Below are 12,003 nucleotides of genomic sequence, written 5' to 3'. Positions count from 1 at the left end.
GCCCCATTGACTATAATGGGGGCGGGCCGTAGTTCCGGCGGTAGCACGGCAAACATGCTGAGAGGCGACTGGAATAAAACTACGACATGTTGTAGTTTTATTCTGGCCGCCTCTCGGCATGTTTGCTGTGCTGCTGCCAGAACTCCGGCTCCAGCTTTACACAGAATCTACAGCAGCAAAATGATATTTAGAAAATTGATCCGTTTTGCACTTAGGGGTTAATGGATATGGACACCTTCACAATGAAACATTATCATTTGTTTCCTGTACATCTTAGAATGCAAGGAAGTGTGTGATAAATACACATTATTAGGAAAGGAGGTTCTGGTCAGGCGCAAAATCACTGGTGAAGCAGGTCTTTGAAGATCAAGTCTTCTTTATTTTTTATAGATACCATGTATACATAAAACAACGCGTTTCAGGGCTCGTTTAAAAAATATATTAAACTGATGAGAAATAGACACAGACCGAAAGAGAGGGTTACATGACCGCCTCTCTGCGATCACATGGTGGGGGCGGGCCGGCAGAGAACTTTCCTGCTGTAGGAGCGCTGGCGCATGCGCTCAACTGCACTATAGCTCTGCGAAGTAGGAAAGTCATGTGATCGCAACCCCCCTACGATCACATGGCTAGTGGCCATGGGAACAGGGACGCTTATGTGCGTCTGCAAGAAGCGCGATACATACATATTCAGGAGCTTGTCATGATCGCAAGTCTTGCGATCACCCGATCGGTAGCCGGGGGGGGGGAGATCAGACACTTGGGTCAGAAGCACATCGTCCCTGTTAAGGTTCCAATGTATAAGGATGGCCGTTGGGGGAATATATAAATGATGGGATAGAAATAGAATTAAAAGGTAGGATAGAACGGTGGGGATTGATACCAATTAAAATACAGGCACTTTTCTTCAGTTAAATACCTCAAAATTTGCAGATGCTGAATCGGAGACTCCATTTTGCGAAAACCCTCTGTTACCACTGATGTCACCACCGACGCTAAAAATGAAATATTAATACATATTATTAAAGCGATGGAAGTACGTGGCTGCTTTCGTACATAAATAACACCACATCTGTCCATGCGTTGTGTCTGGTATTGCAGTTCATCTACATTGGAATGAAGGGGCTGTGTTGCACTACCTGTCACAACTGGTGGACATGTTTTGATTTTCCAATCTTGTGCAGTTACTAATGCAAAGTGTTATGTCTTTACAACTCTCATTAAGACCTTGTCAATTAAAGGGCTTTTATCAGCAGTTTTGACCCTTGACAGTATTAGGAGTATTGAGTGTAAAGAAGTTTAAACATACCTTGTGACAGGTCAAGGTATTTTTGTGACTGAGGAAAACAGGTTTTAATCCCCCTGGCGCTGTGGTTGCAAATGTTCAATAGGTGATATCTTTATGTGCAGTGCCCCAAGCTTTCTGAACACTCCCCAATTCTTCCTCCCGACCAAGAGACCGCTAGAACCATAACTCAGAGCAGACAGGAGGAGTTAGGGAGTGTTTAGTACATGATAGAGGTGAATGGGGCTTGTTGTTCCTGGCATAGAAGGTGGTCATGTGCAGGAGAAATCAGCGAAGGAGTCGCAACACTTATGGCTCTTTCACATGAGCAGATGCCATGCGGGTAATCCGTTGCTTGAAAGAGAGCCAAGCCCTGCTCCGGACAGCAGAGACACGGAGCATTAACATGATTGATAATGCTCTGTGCCTCTCTGTGATCTTTTTACTACAAAATCACAGGGACAATTGTATCTCACCGTGATTTTGTAGTAAAAAGGTCACAGAGAGGCACGGAGCATTATCAATCATGTTAATGCTCCGTGTCTCTGCTGTCTGGAGCAGGGTTTGGCACTCTTTCACGCAGCAAATTACCCGCATGGCATCTGCTCGTGTGAAAGAGCCCTTAGGGTCACACTCTGCACAGAACATTGGAGGCATACCTTGGGAGCAGGGGCGTAGCTAAAAGCTCATGGGCCCTAGTGCAAGAGTTCAGCTTGGGCCCCCCTTCCCTTAGTGCTTGTGGAAAAGGGGCAGGGGAGCATGAAGCCTTCCTGCTGCCTGAGGCAAACATTGAAAGGGCACCCCCTCATGCCAAATTCTTGACCTAACCCCTTCCCTGCAGGCAGAGGTGTAAAATGACCAGCATGCACTTTCTTTAATGCCAGTGTCTTTTGTGGCACAAGGGTCTTTGGGCCCCTCAGGCTCCTGGGCCCGGTAGTGACTGCTACCTCTGCACCCCCTATAGCTACGCCCCTGCTTGGGAGGATATCGGCATACAGTAGCGTAATGTCACCCATAAGTTCCCATGTTTAAAAAATCATACACTGCAATGTATTATTAATTTTTTACAGAATGTCTCTATATGGAACAGTTAAAGGGGTTGTGAACCCAGACATACCTCCATTTTCACCCAGGCAGCCCCCCTGACTTGAGAATCGGAGCAGTTCATGCTCCTGATGCTCTCCTATGCCCTGCGCTAAATTACGCAGGCAAAGGCATTTTCAGGAGTTCTGGTGACGAACCGGGCTCTCCATGGCGAAGCCAGGAAGCCCGGTGATGTCACCGGCACTCATGGGCGGGCTTTAGCACTGCCCTAGCCAGTAAAACACCTAGGGGGGCGCTAAAGTACGCCCATCAGAGCCGGTGACATCACCGAGCACACTGCCGGGCGGAAGTTTCCATCCGGCAGTGTGTTGTTGTCAACAAAAGAGCCCGTGCCCTGCACGATCTAGCGCAGGGCAAGGGAGCACATCGGAGCATGAGATGCTCCGATGCTAGCATCAGGGGGCTGCCTGGGTGAAAATATGGGTATGTCCAGGGTTCAGCTCTAAACCCGGACAACCCTTTTAAGAAAAAGGAATATCAATGTATACTACCACAGTAAATGGGGAAGGAAACCCTTTTGGCATTCATCCAGCGAATGGGGATCTGTGGATAAATTTGGTATATGCTATGAGAACTTGTTCGATGCATATGCCAAAACAACACCAAAAACATAATGTAAATAGGTCCATAAAGGGTTTCCAGCATGCATGGAAATGTTATCTAGGCCCGAGACACTGCTGCATCTAATATATAAAGCTGAGTATCTGTATGTGTGTGTCTGTATGTATGTCCGCTAAATGAATCAGCACTGTCGCATTTACAATCAAGGAATTTGGCACACAGGTACATCAGGTATCTGGGAAGGTTTTATACCGGGTCTCAGCCCTCTAGCATGTACCGTTTCTGAGAAATTTCCCAAAAATGCAAAGACCTACATGACCTACATTAGTCAATAGAAGCCTGCAGATCTTTCTCTTCATATTCCAACTTCATATCCCAACTGCCATACACATGGTCACATGTCTCTTATCAGCCAATAGAAGCTCACAGGTCCTTAGTCTCCACATACACACAGTTTTATACCAGGTTTTCATAACAACCCACGCCCCCTCCCTCTCCACAGCCAACAGGGATTTAAAAAATGAAGGTAAAAATCAACTGCTCCACATTAAGCTTGCTGTACCAAGTGGCTGCTGATTAAGTGGAGTTTAAAGAACTGGAGTTTAAGACAAGGAGCAAGAAACTAAGGTTTGATAGAATTTCCTTGTGTGTTGTTGGCTTGATTCTAGCTAGTCCTCCAACTACAGCAGACAGGGTCTAAATCTAACTCATGTTTACTGTTTTCCTACTTTACTGTTCATCCCCATTTAAACATGTGCTCCGCTCCATGTGTGTCCTGTGCAATGTACGCGTGCCTTGAAGGGCCTTTCGAGGGTACATAAATACATAGTTAAGGGTACTTTCACACTAGTGTTTTTGTTTTCTGGTATTGAGTTTCGTTACAGGCGCTCAATACTGGAAAAAAAACAGATCAGTTTTATCCTAATGCATTCTGAATGGAGAGAATTCCATTCAGGATGCATCAGTTCAGTCCCTCTTACGTTTTCGTTTTTTGGATGGAGAAAATACCGTGGCATGCTGCAGTTTTCTCTCCGGCCAAAAACACTGAACACTTGCCGGAATGCCGGATCCGACATTAATTTACATTGAAGTGTATTAGTGCCATTAAGTGTTCCGGCAAAACAGATCCGGCTTTCCGGTCTGCGCATGCGCAGACCTTTAAAAATGCCCAAAAAATAAATACCGGATCTGTTTTTCCAGATGACACCTGAGAGACGGATCCGGTCTTTCAATGCATTTGTCAGACGGATCCGCATCCAGATCCGTCTGACAAATGCCATCCATTTGCGTCTGCTGCAAGTGTGAAAGTACCCTAATACAGTTGAAAAAAAGACATACGTCCATCAGGTTCAACCAAGGCATAGGTGGGGATGCGAATCCCAAAAGGAATTGAGACTCAGATTTCTACACGTTTTCATAGGCATTAATGTTTTTTACTTTTAAGAATTTGTCTAAACCCTTTTTGAAACTGTCCACTGTTCCTGCTGTGACCACGTCCTGAGGAAGTCTGTTCCACAGCTTCACAGTTCTTACAGTAAAGAAGCTTTGAAGCTTCCGTAGACTGAACTTTTTTCTCTCCATTTGGAGGCAGTGCCCTCTTGTCTTTTGAGCGCATTTTACATGGAACAGCTTTTCACAGTATTTTTTGTATGGCCCATTTATATATTTGTATAGGTTAATCATGTCCCCCTTAGACGTCTCTTCTCAAGACTAAATAAATTCAATTATTTTAATCTTTCTTCATAACTAAGACCCTCCATGCCCCTTGTCAGTTAGGTCGCTCTCCTCTGTACTTTTTCCAGCTGCAGTGCATCCTTTCTATGGACTGGTGTCCAGAACTGAACTGCATATTCCAAATGAGGCCGCACCAGCGCTTTGTAAAGTGGTAGTATTACATCACTGCCCCGGGGGTCCATGCCTCGTTTAATGCATGACAATATCCTGGTGGCCTTAAAAGCAGCTGATTGACATTGCATGCTGTTATTTAATCTACCAACTGCATGGACACCCAAATCCTTCTCTATAAGAGACTCTCCCAATGTTACATCCCCTAGGACATCTTAAGCACAGACATTTTACTGCCAAGATGCATAACTTTACATTTGTCCACATTGAACCTCATTTGTCAAGTTGATGCCCAATCACTCAGAGTGTTCAAGTCAGCTTGTAGTATATGGATATCTTCCATAGACCGTACAGTTCTACACAGCTTAGTGTCATCTGCAAAAATAGAAATGGTGCTATTAATCCTGTCCTCAATATCTTTAATAAATAAATTAAATAATAATAAAGGGCCCAGCACTTATAACCTGGGACCATTCTGAATAGGAATCATTGACCACAACTCTCTAGACATGGTCCTTCAGCCAGTATTCAATCCAATTACAAAATATACTTTCCAAGCCTATAGACCTTACTTTACCTATTAAGCGTCTATGAGTGACAGTATCAAAAGCCTTTCCAAAATCCAGAAACACTACATCCGCAGCCGCCCCTCTGTCCAGGCTGCTACTCACCTCCTCATAAAAACTAATCAGGTTCGTCTGACAACTACTGTCCTTCGTAAACCCATGCTGGTTATCACTTATAATATTAGTTACAGACACATACTCCTGTATATAGTCCCTTAAGAGTCCTTCAAACATTTTTCCCAAAACAGAAGTTAAACTAACTGGTCTATAATTACCTGTGGAGGACCTTGATCCTTTTTTGAATATGGACACCACATTTGCCTTGCGCCAATCACTTGGCACTGTACCAGTACCTAGAGACTCTTCAAAAATTATAAACAGGGGCACAGCAATAACTGAACTGAGCTCTTTAAGCACTCTTGGGTGTAATCCATCTGGACCCGGGGCCTTGTTCACATTTACCCTATTTAACTTCTCTTGGACCATATTTACAGTTATCACACCGAAAAAGGAAAATCCGAGTACAAAGCACTACAATCAGTCTTTATTAATACATAACAAAATAATCACAGTATTAAAATGGTTGGTGGTACAAGCATAAACAAGGCTAATAATGCCCTAGCAGGAGGTATAGACTAATGATAAAATACAAACATATAGCTGGACGATTAATAAGCCAAGGTATACAACACACTACATGATATAATGTTGATACCTAAATAAAGTGCAAGTGTATGAACTCAACTCACATGTACTTACTAAGGCAGCCCAAGCAATTAATGTACAAATGTGTTACCATACCAAAAAGCCGTCTCCTCCTGCGTCCCGACTCGCATTTCACTAATGCTTCATCAGGGACGTTTCAAAACAACAACGGTCATGTGCATGAGCCCTAATGGGGAGGGTGCAACTGCCCTAGGGGAAAGAAATGTTAGATGGCTAGAGGAGCTTTTTAAACTAGGATCTGGAAGGGGGAGGTCATACTAATAAGGGGGTAGATAGTGTAGATAGAGAGTGGGTTATAGAAGGGGACAGCGGGCATTTAGTGGGGGCCAGATGGATTACACCCAAGAGTGCTTAAAGAGCTCAGTTCAGTCATTGCTGTGCCCCTGTTTATAATTTTTAAAGATGCTTGAAGGACTCTTAAGGGACTATATACAGGAGTATGTGACCATAAATAAAATTATAAGTGATAACCAGCATGGGTTTACCAAGGACAGAAGTTGTCAGACGAACCTGATTTGTTTTTATGAGGAGGTGATTAGCATCCTGGACAGAGGGGCGGCTGTGGATGTAGTGTTTCTGGATTTTGCAAAGGCTTTTTATACTGCCCTCCATAGACGCTTAATAGGTAAAGTAAGGTCTATAGGCTTGGAAAGTATAGTTTGTAATTGGATTTAAAACTGGCTGAAGGACCGTGTCCAGAGAGTTGTGGTCAATGATTCCTATTCAGAATGGTCCGGGGTTATAAGTGGTGTACCCCAAGGTTCAGTGCTGGGCCCTTTATTGTTTTTATTTATTAATGATATTGAGGACAGGATTAATAGCACCATATCTATTTTTGCAGATGACACTAAGCTGTAGAACTGTACAGTCTATGGAAGATGTCCATAAACTACAAGCTGACACTCTGAGTGATTGGGCATCAACTTGGAAAATGAGGTTCAAATGTAAAGTTATGCATCTTGGTAGTAATAATCTTTGTGCTTCACATGTCCTAGGTGATGTAGCACTGGGAGAGTCACTTATAGAGAAGGATTTGGGTGTCCTTGTGGATGGTAGATAAAATTACAGCATACAATGTCAATCAGCAGCTTCTATGACCACCAAGATATTGTCATGCATTAAACGAGGCATGGACTCGCGGGGCAGGGATGTAATATTACCACTTTACAAAGCTATACAAATATATAAATGAGCCATACAAAAAAATACGGTGAAAAGCTGTTCCATGTAAAATGCGCTCAAAAGACAAAGGGGCACTGCCTCCGATTGGAGAGGAAAAAGTTCAGTCTCCAGAATCGTCAAAGCTTTTTTACTGTAAGAACTCTGAAGCTGTGGAATAGACTTCCTCAGGACGTGGTCACAGCAGGAACAGTAGACAGTTTCAAAAAGGGTTTAGACGAATTCTTAAAAGTAAAAAACATTAATGCTTATGAAAACGTGTAGAAATATGAGTCTCAATTCCTTTTGGGATTCGCATCCCCACCTATCCCTTGATTTAACTTGATGGACGTACAGTATGTCTTTTTTCAACCGTATTAACTATGTAACCATTGTGAGACAGTGACAGGTCTCACACAGGTTAGAGGCATGGAACGGGTGGATAGTGCGGTGCACACCCCTATTCCACCACAGGTGAGACCAGCTGGAGGTACTCAGCCTGGCATAAAGCACCTCCCAGGGTGTCAGCAAGGGGGGAGTGTGTTACCTGTGGACAGAGGCCTGGAGGCTCTGTCTGTGTGGTCTCAGCTGGGCAAGGCTGAGGGACCACAAGGCTGGGAGATAGCCTGGAGTTGGGTGACAAAGCGACACCTGGGAGGGTCGCAGGGCCATAGACAGGCGGACTATCGAGCCCCAATCCCCCACAAGAGACACTGGATTGGAGACAGTGGGCGTACTGTGCCCTGTACAGCCAGGAGGCTGTGGGACATTGGTTGAAAAAGCCGCATGTGATCACAGGGTGTGAACAGTGACTTAAGGTGAGTCAGGAATTTTGTGTTTAGTTAGAGCCTGGACGGGTGAGTGTTTATTGTTTTGTTTTTGCTGGTGTGGCACAATAAATGCACTGTTTGGACCTGAAACCTGGTGTCCTGAAGCCGTATCTATGAGAATGACCCCCGGAGAAGAGCTAACCCCCCCATACCATGTAACTTCTGTCAGCTGCAGGGGTGGGAGGGATGGTGACTTTCTCCCTCCAGCTCACGCTCAGACAGCACAGTGCTGCTTCTGAGAGTGAGCTGTTCAAAAGGACATCCCTGCGTGAGATATTCCCAAAAAATGCGTTAGCTAATAGAAGGCTGGTCACATGACCCTTATCAGCCAATAGAAGCTTGCAGGCCCTTAGTCTCCACATACACACAGATTTACACCAGGTTTCCATAACAACGCAGCCATTTTTCTTCACTGCTGTAGGTCAGCTTTAGGCTAGGGCTACACGGTCAGCTTTAAGGGGTTCTCCGGGAATTAAGTAAATGAAAATGCCATATCTTCCTAAAGTATATTTTTGTATTAATTTTTTGGTGTGTGGAGTTCACACTGAGATATAGAGCACCATCCCATCCCCATTGATTAGTAGAGCCACCCCATTCTGCCAATACTATTATAAATATATCCCCAAATACTTTTCATTATTTATAATGGTTCGTTTTGTCTGGGGAACAATCATCAGGGGAAACAAAATGGCCGCTGTCCCATTGGTTCACATGAAACCTGTCCTGATCACACATGAGTACAAGTTACTTTACAACACTAAGATAAAGAGCTGCCTCCTCCTCTCTACTTGTCAGGGATTATGATGCTGAATACAGATGATAAGAACTTTAGCTGAATCTCTGGGGAATATAGTTCATGAGGAGACATGAAGTACAGAGAGGACGGAGAGGACAGACTGTGGTAATGTGGGGCTGTGGTAATGGAGACTGTAAACAAGAGCTGCTGCTCATTAGCCACACCTCATTCTCCTCTCATGTCTCCTCATCATCTCCATTCCCACAGAGGTTCACCTGTATTCAGGATCATGATTCCTGACGAGCAGAGAGGAGGCAGCACTATGGCTCATTGTGGTGAAGTAACTTGTCCTCCTGTGTGGACAGGTTTTTTGTGTACTGATAGGACAGCAGCCATTTTATTTCTCCTAATGTTTGCTCCCTAGACAAAACAAGTCATTCTAAGTAATGAAAGGTATTTGTGAATATATTTATTCTAAAATAATATTTAGGTATTTTTATTTTTTTATTCCTGGAGAACCCCTTTAACCACCTCCGGACCGCCTAACGCACATGTGCGTTCCGGAGGTGGCAGCGCTGCGCACAGTCACGCATATACGCGTCATCTCGCGAGACGCGAGATGACGCGAATATGCGCGCGCGCATGCGCAGTTCGCGCCGGCATTTCGCACAGCAGTATTTCGTCAGCAACCTGCCAGCCAATGATCGTGGCTGGCAGGTTGCTGATTTTTAAAAAATCCAATCAAAGTGCTAGATAGCAGATCATATTTGTAAATATGATCTGTTATATGGCTGGCCTGCTCCTCTGCTGGTTCTTTTCGTCGGTTGGATCCAGCAGAGGAGCAGGCTTCACAGTGAGTACACCAACACTACACTATAGCCCCTGATCACCCCCCTGAACCCCAATTAACCCTTTGATCACCCCTTTGATCACCCCTGTCAATCACAAGTGAAAAGAAAAAAGTGATCAGTGCAAACTGTCACTTTTATTTTTCACTGTTATTGACCGTTAGGTTTTAGGTATAGTTTAGGTCCCTTGGTTAGGTAGTTAGCGATTAGTTAGCGCCCAGCCCACCGCACCGCAGTCCGTTATTCGCTGATTAGCGTATCGCTAATCAGCATTTGTACTTTTATAGTATCTGGAAGTGATCAAAACTGATCACGGTCAGATCTATAATTGTATTAGTGTCACTTTAGTTTGCCCTCCACCCAAAACGCAGTGTTTGCCCGATCAGGCCTGATCGGTCGCCCACACGTGCGTTCGCCCACACCCGCCCCACCGCAGTGACAAAAAAAAATTTTTTTTTTGATCACTGCACATTCACTTTACACGCACTGCGGCGATAAAAAAATCAGTTTTGATATTTTTTATCAACCGCAGCGGCCTCCGGTACTTCGCTAGCCTCCCCTTTGTAAGACAGGCTTGCTTTTTTTTTTCTTGGGTAGTCTCAGGGAATACCCCTAAATTTAGTTGCCCACATGTCTAACAGGGGGTATTCCTCTGAAGAGGCCTACAGGCTTCTGACCCAGTCGGATGAGGAGTGGGAACCCTCATCTGATGAATCCAGCGGGTCAGAATACGAACCTGTAGAAAGCAGTGGCTCTCTGACCCAAAGTTCGGACGAGGAGGCTGAGGTCCCTGATACCACCAGGCGTACCCGGCCCCGTGTCGCTAGACCGCAGGTTGCACAGGATCCGCTTCAAGAGCAGCAGAGTGGGGCTGGTGCTGTCGGATTACGTGGTGAGGCATACACCAGCAGCCCAGCCCTCCCTGGACCTAGTACCAGCACTGCCGTACAACCTGGTGAAGTAGCGAGCACCAGAAGGGCAGTTGAAGCTGGTACGGTGGCACGTGCAGTAGTGACCCCGTCGCAGCCACCGCAAAGACGTGCCCGTAGAGCCCCTAGAATCCCAGAGGTGCTGGCAAACCCTGATTGGCAGTCCCCAACTTCAGCCGCACCTGTAGTTTTCCCTTTCACTGCCCAGTCTGGAGTTCGGGTTGAGACGGCTCAGATCGGTTCGGCCCTGGGATTTTTTGAGCTGTTCTTGACTGCGGAGCTTTTAGACATAGTTGTGGCCGAAACAAACAGGTATGCCACACAATTTATCACCGCTAACCCGGGAAGCTTTTATGCCCAGCCTTTCCGGTGGAAACCAGTCCAAGTTTCCGAACTTAAAACTTTTCTGGGCCTCCTCCTCAACATGGGCCTGACAAAAAAGCATGAATTGCGGTCATATTGGTCCACGAACCCGATTCATCACATGCCCATGTTCTCTGCTGCCATGTCCATGCAATCTAAGAAAAATAGGGGCACATCAAAAAATCAAGGAAAAGAGTGCCGGCCCTCGGTATATAAAGCACAATGTAGCAAAAGAGAGGAAAGAATACCGAAACAGGAGCCGCACATCTACAAAATGTACAAGTTTATTTAGGAAACAGACACAGCATAAAAAAAGTTTAAAATCGTTGTATACAACAAATCCGGGCCATGTAAGCCGTGTATCGGCGCATGCCCATCCGAATCACCACAATTTCATGTATGAACCCCCACATCCATCAACATATCAAAATATAAAGTGCATGAGATCCATCAACAATGAATAAGAGTTAATAAATACTTATCATGGTATTGGCATGATGGGGGGTGTCTGTGGCGATCAGAAAGAAAGCCCCACGCGTATCGCCAGGCTTGCTGGCTTCCTCAGGAGTGCACTCCTGAGGAAGCCAGCAAGCCTGGCGATACGCGTGGGGCTTTCTTTCTGATCGCCACAGACACCCCCCATCATGCCAATACCATGATAAGTATTTATTAACTCTTATTCATTGTTGATGGATCTCATGCACTTTATATTTTGATATGTTGATGGATGTGGGGGTTCATACATGAAATTGTGGTGATTCGGATGGGCATGCGCCGATACACGGCTTACATGGCCCGGATTTGTTGTATACAACGATTTTAAACTTTTTTTATGCTGTGTCTGTTTCCTAAATAAACTTGTACATTTTGTAGATGTGCGGCTCCTGTTTCGGTATTCTTTCCTCTCTTTTGCTACACTCTGCTGCCATGTCCAGGGCACGTTTTGAGGCCATCCTGCGGTTCCTGCACTTTAGTGACAACACCGCCTCCCGTCCCAGGGGCCACCCTGCTTTTGACCGGCTCCACAAAATTCGGCACCTCATAGACCATTT

The 12,003-nt window shown here is 45.1% G+C and overlaps 1 protein-coding gene across 1 annotated transcript in view; it reads right to left on the bottom strand.

The window, feature by feature from the left end:
- LOC122934381 (interferon-induced, double-stranded RNA-activated protein kinase-like) overlaps positions 1 to 12,003 on the bottom strand; it is a 71,982-nt gene that overhangs the window by 40,710 nt on the left and 19,269 nt on the right. The window contains exon 7 of the mRNA XM_044289799.1: positions 920 to 995. Coding sequence (XP_044145734.1) covers positions 920 to 995 — 76 coding nt within the window. The remainder of the gene's footprint in view (positions 1 to 919; positions 996 to 12,003) is intronic.

The sequence above is a fragment of the Bufo gargarizans genome, chromosome 4, assembly GCF_014858855.1.
Source record: "Bufo gargarizans isolate SCDJY-AF-19 chromosome 4, ASM1485885v1, whole genome shotgun sequence".
NCBI lineage: Eukaryota > Metazoa > Chordata > Amphibia > Anura > Bufonidae > Bufo > Bufo gargarizans.
This window is presented reverse-complemented; position numbering and strand designations above follow the sequence as displayed.